The sequence below is a fragment of the Bufo gargarizans genome, chromosome 2 (assembly GCF_014858855.1).
Source record: "Bufo gargarizans isolate SCDJY-AF-19 chromosome 2, ASM1485885v1, whole genome shotgun sequence".
In the NCBI taxonomy this organism is placed as follows: Eukaryota; Metazoa; Chordata; class Amphibia; order Anura; family Bufonidae; genus Bufo; species Bufo gargarizans.
Genome location: NC_058081.1, coordinates 266,690,162 through 266,704,977, shown reverse-complemented (window position 1 = coordinate 266,704,977; position 14,816 = coordinate 266,690,162). Strand labels below are relative to the sequence as shown.

The 14,816-nt window shown below is 44.6% G+C and overlaps 1 protein-coding gene across 1 annotated transcript in view; it reads right to left on the bottom strand.

Annotated features, from left to right (window-relative positions):
* Positions 1–14,816, bottom strand: part of LOC122927929 (V-type proton ATPase subunit S1-like) — a 91,197-nt gene that overhangs the window by 51,426 nt on the left and 24,955 nt on the right. The window contains exons 2-4 of the mRNA XM_044280272.1: positions 9,284–9,407; positions 8,858–8,926; positions 4,254–4,447 (exon numbers count right to left, since the gene is read on the bottom strand). Coding sequence (XP_044136207.1) covers positions 4,254–4,447; positions 8,858–8,926; positions 9,284–9,407 — 387 coding nt within the window. The remainder of the gene's footprint in view (positions 1–4,253; positions 4,448–8,857; positions 8,927–9,283; positions 9,408–14,816) is intronic.

Genomic DNA, 14,816 nt, shown 5'->3' with positions numbered 1-14,816 from the left:
GAGCGGGGAAAAGTTGCAGATTGTGGTGCAAAGGAGTATTGCAGCAGCTTGTAAAGCGTATATTACACTGCCTGATTTTTCGGCAGATAATCGTAGTGTAATACTACCGCCGATTGCTCGATCTATGGGCAATCCAAATCTTTTGACATGTTAAAAAATTATTGTTTGCAGGCAGCAGATCAAAGTGTCTAATTCTGTTTCTGGCAAACCACTATACAGCATGGGGACTAGCAGTAGGATTATAGAAATTCTGACTTGAGCAGACCCCTGAACATTTAATATACAATGATTCAGAAGTCTTCAGACTTTTGTTTTTTGAAATTTTCTTGAAAATTTGAAAAATTGCTTCTAACATTCTAAGCCTTCTAACAGCAAACTGGGTTTGGAATCGCAGCATCATACACTGATAAAATGTATTGCCCCCGATGAGGCTTTGTTAATATGGCCGCCAGTAATGCGAGACTTGATTAGTCTCGTGCATGCGTTGTCACTATAAGTTGCGGCACATGCATTAATGTTTCAACTCGGATTTGTTAATAATCGTAGCGCACATCACAAACCCGAGTTCTAAATCGTAATTTGAAACATTAATGCATGCACCACGATAGTAATAGCGCATGCATGAGACTAATCAAGTCTTGCATTACTGGCGGCCATATTAACAAAGCCTCATTGAAGGCAATACATTTTATCACTGTACAGAATTGCACATTATCAGTTATGGTTTGAAACGAACATCCTAAAAAAATTAAATTACATTTACAAAATAATGCCAACATAAAGTAGACACATGGTAAATATCAATTATCTGTCTTGAAAGCAAAGAAATTGAAATTTAGAAAATAAAATTTTCTCTAAATTCTGTAAAACATATTGACGCAATTTAAAAGCAACATGAGGAACGATGTGTCATGAGAAAACGATCTCAGAATCAATTAGATGAGTAAAATCATTATAAAGTTATTACCATATAAAGTGACACATGTCAGATTTGCAAAATTAGTCTCTGTCAGAAGGGTGAAAAATGACAGAATGTCAGGAGGGGGTTAATATTATTTGACTCTTCGTGACTAATAATGGCCAAAAATAGGATAGTGATTTGTAATGTGATGGCATGTGAATACTTTGCTGTACAAGGACCTGTACCTATGAAAGGAAACATGAATAATGCAGTCTCAGAAAACCTTTAGGAAAAATGCCAAGACAATGATGCAAAATACAAAAGCAAGTCTACTAGCTAAAGTGAAACACTTTGAAGTAAGCAATAGCAGCAGGCATCAGGATGTTGTTAAGTACTGGCTCAGTGATTAGCACTGTGTGGGGTCCTGGGTTTAAATCTATTCCAGGTGCTCTACTTTCCTCCCACACTCCAAAAACATACAGACAGGTTAAAGAGTTTGTCCCATAAAAAAAATTTCTACAGTTTTCACACCAGCACCTGGATCTGAATTCAGTTGTAATTGCATGTAATTAAAAATTTAGCATAGCATCTGAGTTATTCAATAAAATGTATCTGTATAGCGCCTCCTGCTGTTTGTATTTTCTTCTTTCTTTGACCTTCTCACTGAGAAGGCCGCACATGCTCAGTTCCATCCTTCAACTGCCTCCTGAGCTGTGATAGGGAGAGCTGAGACACGCCCCCTTAGCTGCAGCAGTAAAGACCCTCCCCTTGATTTGTCAGCTTGATATAAATCTAGCAGAGCAATGAATGGGGAGATCTCCAGATCCATGTGAGGTACATGGCTGGTTCTAGCTTTGCTGTATCATGTACTGTATCATGTCTGATTTACATTAGTGATGGGATAACCCCTTTATTTTAGAATTTGTGAGTCCTAAATGGAGGCAGGGACTGATGCAAGTGATAGCAATCTTGCAACGCTGTGGAATTTGTACCATATTTTTCGCCCCATATCCCTACATCTTATGGGGTGAATAGTAATGAGTGCTTCCATTATGGAAGCACTCATTAGTACCGGAGGACCGGGAAGCAGTGAAGGCTCTGTACTCACCGCTTCCTGGTCCTCTGCTGTCGCCTGTGACCTTACGCTGTGTGCGCCAGGTCACAGCACAGCTGACGGCAGGAAGAAGAGAGAGCTGGCGGTGAGGCGCAGCGGCATCTGAAGCAGGAGAGGTAAGTGGATTTTTTTATTTTATCTTATCTGAGGCTGGGGGCTGATCAAATGAGGCATAGGGTCTGATTGAATGAGGCATGGGAACTGATATGAGACTGGGGGCTGATCAAATGAGGCATGGGGGCTGATATGAGTCTCAGAGCTGATCAAATGAAGCATGGGGGCTGATATGAGGCTGGGGGACAATCAAATGAGGCATGGGGCTGATATGAGGCTTTGGCTGATCAAATGAGGCATGGGGGGCTAATTTGAGGCGGGGTAGGTATGGGGGTGATATTAGGTGTGGGGGTCTAATCTGAGGCATATGGGTCTGATTTGAGACAAGGAGGTCTGATCTGAGGTATGGGGAGTCTGATATGAGGTATGGGGGTCTAATCTAAGTTCTGAATCGGGGGTCTTATTTATATTGTGGCTCTTATCTGAGGTTTGATTGGGGGTCATTCACATTAATGAATAAAATAAATATTTACCAGCATGTTGAAAAGGTGTTAAAATATTCTTGTTATTTCTTTACATCTATATGATATATAAGACACTGTACATAATAGGAAGTGATACAATCAGGCAGTGGAAGAAATAAGGTATCCATTTGCAGGGGACCACTGGGAACTTAAAAAAAAACTAAAAGTGGCCACATGTTGTAGGCAGGTCCAAATTGACCGAAGGCAAGCAAATACAAATAGGCAGGGCCAACAGGAATAGGTAGGGCCCACAATACCATAGTATACTGCCCTAGCAGAACCAAATACCACAGTACAGCAGAAAACATTACCTCAGCAGAACCAAGTACCACAGTGCAGTACAATATACTGCCTCAGTAGTAGCATACAGTGTAGTGCCACCAGTCAGGTCAGGTGCATAAGTACCTGATGCATAGGGGTGTAGCTAAAAGCTCATGGGCCCTGGTGCAAGAGTTCAGCTTGGGCCCCCGTCCCTCAGTGCTTGTTGGCAAGGGGCAGGGGAGCACGTAGCCTTCCTGCTGCCTGAGGCAAACATTGAAAGGGCACCCCCTCATGCTAAATATTTAACCTAACCCCTTCCCTCCAGCCAGAGGTGTAAATTGAGCAGTATGCACTTTCTATAATGCCAGTGTCTTATGTGGCACAAGGGTCTTTGGGCCCCTCAGGCTCCTGTGCCCGGTAGCGACTGGTACCTCTGCACCCACTATAGCTACGCCCCTGCTGATGCTCCTAAATTAGTTAATTTTGAGAGCATCAAATCTTCATTGCAGTCTGCTTTGGAGGTGTGGCTGACGCCATTGGTCAAGTACTCCTGATTAACCTGTCCGTCCCATAGGCTGATTTTAAGAGTGTAAGTATATACTGTATATAGCTGTAGCTGCTCTCCCTGTATTTATTGAAGGCCATTTGGCCTCAGGAGAGGTAGAATACAGAGTGGGCTCAGCATACATGTGGAACCTGCATTCCCTAAATTTAATGGAGGCCATTGTGGCACCACAAGAGGTACAATATGGCGTGGGCTCAGCATGAATGAATTTACTGTAGGCTTGTACGGCACCAGTGGATGTACTATTTAGTGTTAGGTTCCTGTCCTAAAGAGATCGCCTTGACGCTGCTGGACAGGCAAAATAATTTTGTACAAAATGGATCTGCCAAGAATCTCACATTTATAACGTAGCATTAGTACATTTTCTATAGTGAGTATGGCACTATTGTATTTACTTTATTATTTGTGTTGTGCTATTACATAGTTTTTTGCAAGTACCACAGTGCAGTACACTACACTGCCCCGGCATAACTAAATACTGTAGTGCCACCAGTAAGGTGCATAAGTACCTGATGTTCCTAAATTATTTAATGCTGAGAGCATCAAATCATTAGATACCCTACTGGCAGCCATGAGGATGGCTTGGGCCGCCCCCTAGGCATTAGCCCACTGGGAATTTTCCCTGTAAGGTCTATTGCCAGTCTGCTCATGTCCATTTGTGGTCCTTATCTTCAGCACCATGTTATATACTGTATTACTTTAGATGTGTCTTTTATGATTCCGACATATTGAACTTGTAGGTTTGGTGCGTTTATATACAGACATCTCCTTTCTTCTGCACTGATATGCCTCCACACAAATTACATTAATATTACAGTGAAATATTTACTGTACCTGGGTATAGACTGTAGCCTTATTATAATCAGGTTTGGTTTATTGTTATCTATATGCAAAGAGGATTCATTGAAATTGTCCACATTGACTATATTCCAGTCATCTTGCTGTTTCAGGTAATCTGGCAAGTTATTTACTGTCTCCTTCTCTACCGAGGGCAGAATTAAGGATGCCGGTGATGAATCCAAAATGTCCTGTAATAGATGCAAATAGTATATTACCGCCCCAGCAAGTGTATGATTACATGTATCAACACTGAAAGATTTATGTAGCACATGACAAGCAGCCAAAGTAATGTTCCATGGTCTAGGATTTATGCCTAGCCAATAACTTTCCATAAGGGTCAGCTGTCAGGCAGAGGCACAGCAAAGAGCATGAGATGGGAATGATGCATGTTACAGAAATACACCGAGAGTGACTGTACGCAATATAAATATAAGCAGAGTGGAATTAATAATCGCATGATCTAGATAATCAGTTAAAGGAGACAGAACTTACCTGGCAACTAAATGCTGTTTACCCAGGTTCTTATGTCCTGCCTCAGACAATAGACACAATAGCAAATGGATCTGTCCCCCATTGACGTTCAATGGTGTCCATGACGGATCCGATAATAGAAGATAATACAACCGGATCCGTTCATAACGGATAGAGACTTTTGTATTATCATGATGGAAGTGTTTTTGCTGATCCATGACAGATCCAGCAAAAACGCTGGTGTGAAAGTAGCCTTACCACGTCTTGTACCATTGGTGTTGTAGTAGACAATGTTTGTAAATGAACTATTTTGCCCCCACAATATCCCAGGTATATAATATAACACAAAAGCTAAACTAAAATGCTATTAGAAGGAAACATAAAATGAACATATTCCTATTTTTTACTGACTGTATATGCAAAACAAATCTTTGCATGCACCATCTGGTCTGTGTGTCACTAAGCACTCCTTTTAATGCAAGCAGGGTGAAAGTTCCAAAAAGTTATAAATGTGTATGCTCGTTGAAAGGTGGCCCCCTAAATTTCCAAATGTTTGCCCCTGCGTTCATAGAATAGAATAGACCAAGCCAGGGGTATAGCTATAGAGGGTGCAGAGGTAGCATTCATAGCATATATGGGTGCCCAAACACTGGCACCAGGGTTATAAATGGCACATGGTAGGTAAGGGGTCCTGTTATAGATTTTGCAGTAGGTCTCAGCAACTTGAAGGTCTGCCTCTACTATCTCAGCACACAGGCGAGGCCACCTTCCCTGAGAGACATTATAATCCTAGTGGTCATTTACATTAATTAGATAGATGAGATAGTGATGTAAAAGGATTATGGCAGTAGCAGAAGAAAGTCAGGGAGGGACGCTGGGTGAGACTGCAGAGGTAGAAACAAGACTTGAATGAGACCAATATATCTACTAATTTTAACCCCTTGGGTACCGGAGTTTATTTTTTTTTTTGCGTTTTTATTTTTCCTCCCTATGTTCCTTGAGCCATAACTTTTTTATTTTTTCGGTCACCTATCCATCTAAGGGCTTATTTTTTGCAGGACAAGTTGTATTTTATAATGCCACCATTTAATATGCCATACAATGTAGTGGAAAGCGGGGGAAAAAAATCAAAATGGGGTGGAATTGGAAAAAAAAAACGCAAATCTGTGGGGGGGAAATTTTTTGCAGGAGAATCTGTAGTTTTTATTGATACCATTTTGGAGTGTGAGTGACTTTTTGATCACAATTTTTTGGGGTAAGAGAATTGATAAAAAAAATGGGGAATCGGCCATTTTGACTTTTTTCCGTTACGCCATTTGCCTTATTGGAAAAATATTTTCATATTTTAATACTACGGGCATTTTCGGATGCGGTGCTGCCCATGATGTTTCTATTTTTTTGTATTTATCTATTTATTTTTTTATTCTACAGAAATTTAAATTTTTATATATTTTTTATTTTTTACAACTTTTTTTTATGGTTTTGTACCTCATGTTTGAGGCTACAAGACTCACAATTTTTTTTTTATTCTGTACCATTATGTTTCATATAGATCCATAATGGTACTAGAATTGCTTATTTCTTATGTTGGCCTGCTGGCCAAAATAAGAATTGCACCTCTTCAGAGAGACCCAGTGTATTGAAACCAATTGCCGGCACACTCTTTGGCCGCAGAGGATGTCGATAAGAAGCCTTTTTTTAGCTTTAAGATGTTGTGATCACACTTAATCATGGGATCTAAAGGCTTTAATGACCGCAATCGGCATTATTGCTGGTCGCGGTCATTAGCCACGGGTCTCTGCTGTTTGAAACAGCGGAGACCCGCCAGCCATGGCACCCACTGCATCCGTGAGTAGGCACCATGTTTACCCATCGCTCCAGTACTGGTCGCGAAAGGATTAAGGGTACTTTTTTTTCCAGCATTAAAACGCAAGAAAAACATACGTGGTATTGTTGTAATCGTACTGACCTAGAGAATGAAGTTAACAGGTCACGTCCCATAAAAATGAATGGGAAGCCCACCGCGCAAACGCTTCATTAACTTCTAGGGGACTGACGGAAATAGCAAAGCCAGCGCTCGACTATTTTTGCAAATCCCATAGAAATAAATGGAGGGTGGCCATGCATGCATAGTCTGCTCTCGGCCTCTTTTTGGGCTCTGTTTTAGCGATTTGGCCCCAATGTGTGAGATGACACAACCCCTTTAAGGGCAGATAGAATTTTTCCTATTTTTTTCTTTTAATCACCATATTCTGACCCCTTTAACTTTTTTGTGGTTATGTGTACAGAGCTATATGAGGTCTCTTTTTTTAAGTGATACCATTTTGAAGTGTGTGGGACTTTTTGATCACTTTTCATAATTTTTTGGGGGCAGGTGAAGTAACAAAAAATGGCAAATTCAGCGTATGGGATAAATATACTACAGGTATTTTGGGATCCAGTGATGCCTATAATGTTTTTTTTGTTGTTTATTTTGATTTTGGGGAAAGGGGGGTGATGTGATCTTTTATATTTTTTTTATAAATTTTTTTAGATTTTTAAAATCTTTTAAGGTGACTATAACTGGATTAGATTGCCATGTGTGGGTATATATCCTTCACAGAACAGGCCATTCACTGTTTTCCAACATAGTGCTGCCACCTGCTAACCTGTATTGGAATATTCCAGTGATAGGTATCAGAGCCTGCTTGAGGCTCCAGGCTATCACTGCAACATAACAGCTTCCGCCATCTCAGCGCCAGGGAACGCTGTTAGGGAAACCCCGTGGCTATGGCACCCACTGTACACGCAAAAGGGTGCCATCTTTAGACCTCTTTCACACGGGCATTCCGGATTTGCTCCGGATGCGTTGCGTATGCTTTGCGGGAAAACCGCGCGAGTAGGTATGCAATTGCAGTCAGTTTTTGTTTTTTTCGCGCGAGTACAATGTGTTTTGCACGCGCGTGAGAAAAAACTCAATGTGGTACCAAGACCCGAACCCGGACTTCTTCACTGAAGTTCGGGTTTGGGTTAGGTGTTCTATTCATTTTATTATTTTCCCTTACAACATGGTTATAAAGGAAAATAATAGCATTCTTAATACAGAATGCTTACTAAAATGTGGATTGAGGGGTTAAAAAATAAAAACTATTAACTCACCTCATCCACTTGATCGCGCAGCCAGCATCGTCTTCTTGCTTCTTCTTTCAGGACCTGCAAAAGGACCTTTGATGACGTAATCGCGCTCACCACGTGGTGAGCGTGGTGACGTCAGCGCAGGGCCTGCTGAATGAAGATAGAAGATCCTGAAAGAAGAAGAAAGAAGACGATGCCGGCTGCGCGATCAAGTGGATGAGGTGAGTAAAAAAATTTATTATTTAACCCCTCAAGCCACATTTTAGTAAGCATTCTGTATTAAGAATGCTATTATTTTACCTTATAACCATGTTATAAGGGAAAATAATAAAATGAATACACTTTAATGGGGTCCGGGGTTGCTTTCATCCCTATCATCTCCTAGCAACCATGCGTGAAAATCGCAGCATATCCACATTTGCTTGCGGATGCTTGCGATTTTCACGCAGACCCATTCATTTCTATGGGGCCTGCGTTGCGTGAAAAATGCAGAATATAGAACATGCTGCAATTTTCACGCAACGCACAAGTGATGTGTGAGTTCTGTCACAGGAGCTCAATACCGGAAAAGAACTGATCGGTTTTATCCTAATGCATTCTGAATGGAGACCAATCCGTTCAGGAGGCATCAGGATGTCTTCATTTCAGTCCCTTTATGGTATGTGGCCGGAGAAAATACCACAGCATGCTGGGGTATTTTCTCCGGCCAAAATTCCAGAACACTTGCGGGAATGCCGGATCCGGCATTAATTCCAATTGAGGTGTATTAATGACGGATCCGGTACCAAGGTTTCCCGGATCCGCATCTGGACCCGTCTGACAAATGCCATCAGTTTCCGTCCGGATTGCCGGATCCGGCAGGCAGTTCCGGCGACGGAACTGCCTGCCAGAATACTCTGCCGCAAGTGCGAAAGTACCCTTACTGCTGTCAGCCATGGCTTATGTGACAATGGACAGAGGTAAAAGATAGGACTACCAGTATTGTCATATACAGAGACCCTATAGACACTTACCTGAACATTATTCAGTGGGTTTTCATTACCATATGACGTGCTGTAGTATGTGAAGTCATCAATGCTCAGCTAAAAATGGGAAAAAAACATGAAACTGAGAAAACAAAAACAAGTGCATACGGTATAGATAAACTTGTAATTATATCTGTGCTTAAGGGCTCATGCACATGACTGTGTGTGCCCAGTGCCTGCACTGAGGCCCACATACAGGGGGTCCGCAATATACGGGCACCGGCCCTGTGCACTCTATATCACAGATGCGGACCAATTACCTTGAATGGGTCCACAATCCTCGAGATATAAAACGGTGCGGAGCGGACGCACAGATCCGGACATATTGCAACACTGTATGCAGGGCATGGTGGGGCAGTGCATAACAAAGTGTATACATTTTGCATAGACTGCTCCTTTATTGAAGTTACTTACGGTGTCCTGGAGAAACATGACAATGAGCCTTGCTGTTCTACCATCTTGCTGCAATAATTGATAAAATTCCTGCCTCGTAGTAATATGTCCAGCATTTACAGTTGGCGCTGTACTCCATGAAGAGCTGAAATAAGAAAATTCCTTGAGTTTAATATTAACTATAAAAAAAAAAATGATTGGCCCATTATATTTGTTTGTTGTGTTTTTTTTTTTTTTTTTTATAAGGTTGACTTCTGTATCTGTGTACAGGTAAGTACCTGGCATGGTTACAGGTACATTTTACAGTTTTGCTGCTTATACCCTTAGAACAAATCTACATCATTTTACTATCTTTCCTGATTTGATTCTGCCTAAAATACCGCTAACTGAAATGAATTACGTAGATTCCACAGCAGCAGCTATACACAGTGGCGTAACTACCGGGGAAGCAGCTGCTTCGGGGCCCGGCGCCCCAGCAGTGTGTGTGACAGTTTATTTTCAAGTTAGTTAAATATCGTGTTCAGGGCCCCTTCACAGCAGCCGCTTGTGTGATCTAATCTTACTGTCTGCTAAAGTCTCCTGGTCTGGGATTCGAACCCACAACCTCCAATCTATCAGTGAATCAGTGGCAAAGCATTTACCCTCACAGCCATAAAGGCTGCATTACAACTGATTGGGGGAAAAAAAAAAAAAAAAAAAAATACATCTATACACATGACAGCTGCCCAAACACACCTAGCACTGCTATATCTGTATATGACAGCTGTCCCTGCACACTCAGCTCTGCTATATCTCTATATATGACAGCTGCCACAGCAAACCCAGCTCTACTACATCTATACACATGACAGCTGCTGAAACACAGTCAGCCCTGCTACATCTATACACATGACAGCTGCCCCCAACACACCCAGCACTGCTATATCTCTATATGACAGCTGTCCCAGCACACTCAGCTCTGCTATATCTCTATATATGACAGCTGCCCCAGCAAACCCAGCTCTACTACATCTATACACATGACAGCTGCTGAAACACAGCCAGCTCTGCTACATCTATACACATGACAGCTGCCCCCAACACACCAGCACTGCTATATCTCTATATGACAGCTGTCCCAGCACACTCAGCTCTGCTATATCTCTATATATGACAGCTGCCCCAGCAAACCCAGCTCTACTACATCTATACACATGACAGATGCCTAAACACACCCAGCTCTGCTACATCTATACACATGACAGCTGCACCAGCACACTCAGCTCTGCTATATCTCTATATATGACAGCTGCCCCAGCAAACCCAGCTCTACTACACCTATACATGACAGATGCCCAAACACACCCAGCTCTGCTACATCTATACACATGACAGCTGCACCAGCACACTCAGCTCTACTATATCTCTATATATGACAACTGCCCCAGCAAACCCAGCTCTACTACATCTATACACATGACAGCTGCCGAAACACAGCCAGCTCTGCTACATCTATACACATGACAGCTGCCCCAGCACACTCAGCTCTGCTATATCTCTATATATCTATCTACTGTATAGCAATACTTAGAGATATATAGATGTAGCAGAGCTGGGTGTGCTGGAGCAGCTATCATATCTAAAGATATAGCAGAGCTAAGTGTGCTGGGACAGCTGTCATATAGAGATATAGCAGTGCTGGGTGTGTTTGGGCAGCTGTCATATGCATAGATGTAGCAGAGCTGGGTTTGCTGGGGCAGCTATCATATATAGAGATATAGCAGAGCTGAGTGTGCTGGAACAGCTGTCATATAGAGATATATCTGAGATACTGCTATATCTGTATATGACAGCTGTCTCAGCACATTCAGCTCTGCTATATCTCTATATATGAGCAGCTGTCATGTGTAAAGATGTACACTTAGCCAGCTATAACAGTAGAAGTCTCATATTTTTTCTGTCAGCCACAAGGCAGCTGGTATGGTCTAGTGGTTAGCTGCTTTGCCTCTGAAGCAGAAGGTCGTGGGTTCGAATCCCAGCAGAAGCTTTTCTCAAATACAAGCACTGACTCCATATAAGGACATACAGGGCGGGACACAGGAAGAGGCTGCATCGCATCGCTGACATGGAGGTAAGTAGAAGTGTTTATTATTATTTTTTTAATACCCGACTGTTACTGCCATGGGGGAGCGGGAGGCACCTGATACTGGCAGTGGCACCTGATACTGGCACATGGGGGAGGGGGGTTGGCACCTGATACTGGCACCTGGGGGGGAGGGGGGTTGGCACCTGATACTGGCACATTGGGGGGGGGGAAGAGGCACCTGATACTGGCACATGGGGGGGAGAGGGGTTGGCACCTGATACTGGCATATGGGGGGGGAGGGAGAGTGGCACCTGATACTGGCATATGGGGGGTTGAGTGGCACCTGATACTGGCACCTGGGGGGGAGGGGGGGTTGGCACCTGATACTGGCACATGGGGGGGGGAGAGGGTTTGGCACCTGATACTGGCATATGGGGTGGGGGGGGAGGGAGAGAGGCACTTGATACTGGCACTTTTTTTGTGTGGGGGGGGGGAGATGGCACTATGATACTGGGACATGGGGGGGGGGGAGGCACCTGATACTGGCACCTGGAGGGGAGAGGGGGGGTTGGCACTTGATACTGGCACATGGGGGGGGGGGAAGAGAGGAACCTGATACTGGCACATGGGGAGGGAGAGAGGCACTTGATATTGGCACTTTTTTTGTGGGGGGGGGAGATGGCACTATGATACTGGGACATGGGGGGGGAGGAGAGAGGCACTTGATACTGGCATGTGGGGGGGGGGGTTGGCACTATGATACTGGCACATGGGGGGGAGAGGCACTTAATACTGGCACTTTTTTGGGGGGGAGATGGCACTATGATAATGGGACATGGGGGGGAAGAGAGAGGCACTTGATACTGGCACATGGGGGGGTTTGGCACTATGATACTGGCACATGGGGGGTGGGAAGGAGAGAGGCACTTGATACTGGCACATGGGGGGAGATGGCACTATAATACTGGGACATGTGGGGGGGGAGGCACTTGATACTGGCACATGATGGGGGGGCATCTATGGGGACACTTACTAGCACATTATTGGGGGGCATTATGGGGGACACTAGGCCGGCAGCCTATCAGAGGCCGGACACTGAGGGGCATCTACTGGGGCACTATATATGGGGCATTTTATACTGGTACATTATGGGGGGCACTAGCAGGAAGGGGGAGAGGAGCACTATGGGGGAATTTACTGGGGGCACTATATAGGGGTATTTTATACTGGCACATTATGGGGGCACTATGGGGACATTAGCTCAACTGGGGGCATTACAAGGGGGTATTATAAGGAGAATTATTACAACTGGGTGGGCATTATGGTGGGCTTTATTACTCCCCCATGGTATGACCCCCTAGTAGCAGCACCAGCCTCTCCCTGCTCTGTGACCCCTCTGCCCCTTCTCCAAATCCTTATTATGAAATCTTTCTCATTAGGATAAAACACAACATCAGCTCCGCCGAGCCCCCGGCCAAAGTGTGGAAGTGGTGTCCGAGATCCCCAAGGGCCAAGCCAAGAAATTGTAAGTGTTCATATGAAATATGTTTATGTTATACACATATAGCCTACACTGTGCCCCACAATGTACAGTATACCTCTATATTGTGCCCCACAATGTACAGTATACTGCTACACTGTGCCCCACAATATACAGTATACCGCTACACTGTGCCACACAATATACAGTATACCTCTACACTGTGCCCCACAATATACAGTATACCGCTACACTGTGCCTCACAATATACCTCTACACTGTGCCACACAATATACAGTATACCTCTACACTATGCCTCACAATATACAGTATACCTCTACACTGTGCCTCACAATATACCTCTACACTGTGCCACACAATATACCGCTACACAATATACAGTATACCGCTACACTGTGCCAAAGGAGTGGGGTTTACACAGGAGGAGGGAGATGCGAAGCGTGCTGAGGGGGCCCTTACAAATATTTGCTGTGGGGCCCAGTCACTTCTAGTTACGCCCCTGGCTATACAGACATGCTCTGTAGCCCTTTCTTAAAGGAGTAACCCCAGGATCAATGTAGCAGGGTGCCGAAGGCCCACTCGGTCTCCCATCAGCCGCAGACCTGCTGCTTAGCTTCGGGAGCGGGGATCTGTGTTTGGCCTCGTTCCCAGGGCAGCTTTCCTAGCTGGGAGGCTCCCTGCTCCTAGGTCTGCCTTGAGCGCCGAGCTGATTACTCGGTGCTCAACTTGTCTGTCTGTCGGTCATGTGATGCTGGCCACTCCCCACTATAAATACAGGCGGCCTGCTGGCTACAGGTTGCCTGTGATTTTCATCCTATAGGCTGTGTACTTTATTGTTATTAAGCTACCTCTGGAATTGAACCTTGATCCGCCTCTTGACACCTCTCCTGCCTGCTCCCTGTACCTTGACGCTACCTCTTGGATTTTGACCTCGGCTTGTTTACGGATTTGTCTTTGCCTCTTCCCTTGTTCTGACGTGACCTCCTGGACTGACCTCGGCTAGTTGACCCGCCTCGCCTTCCGTTTTTGTTCTACCTCTTGTCCGCTTATTGTAACTTCTAAGTGGCTGTCCTCTTCCCTGCTGTCTCTTTCTCTCTGCTTGCACTTAGTAGGTTAGGGACTGTCGCCCAGTTGCGCTCCGTCACCTAGGGCGGGTGGTGCAAGTAGGCAGGGACAGGGGACCGGGTGGTAGCTCAGGGGGTGCACCTCCACTCTATCTTGATTCCCGTGACTCTACCCGTGACAATTAATGTGCCTCACATAGATCCAGAGATATCCCCAGTCATTGCTCCAGTTGCTCTGCTAGTTTTATTTCAGACTGGCAGCTCAGGAGGTGTGTCCTTTCTACTGTATCTCTCCCTGTCACAGATCGGAAGTGCCTTTCTATTGTATCTCTCCCTGTCCGTTCTGCTGCACATATCTCCCTATCACAGCTCAAGGGAGGTGCCCTTTCTGCTGCAGCTCTCTCCCTATCACAGCTCAGGGCATGTGCTCTTTCTGCTGCATATATCTCCCTATCACAGCTCAGGGGATGTGCCCTTTCTGCTGCACATATCTCCCTATCACAGCACAGGGGAAGTGCCCTTTCTGCTGCAGCTCTCTCCCCATCACAGCTCAGGGGAAGTGCCCTTTCTGCTGCAGCTCTCTCCCCATCACAGCTCAGGGGATGTCCCCTTTCTGCTACAGCTCTTTCCCTATCACAGCTCAGGGGAAGTGCCCTTTCTTCTGCAGCTCTCTCCCTATCACAGCTCAGGGGAAGTGCCCTTTCTGCTGCAGCTCTCTCCCTATCACAGCTCAGGGGATATGTCCTTTCGCTCCTGCTCTCTCCCTATCACCGTCACCTGTACATAATTTAGGCAGGTGAACCACCAGCGCACGAAGGACAAAGACCAGCATTTAAATCACCGGTCTTCATAAGTGTCCCCCATTTTTTTGGTGACACTTGGTCTTTCTATATTGCTGGATCTCCTGGTGATCTTCTGCACTCA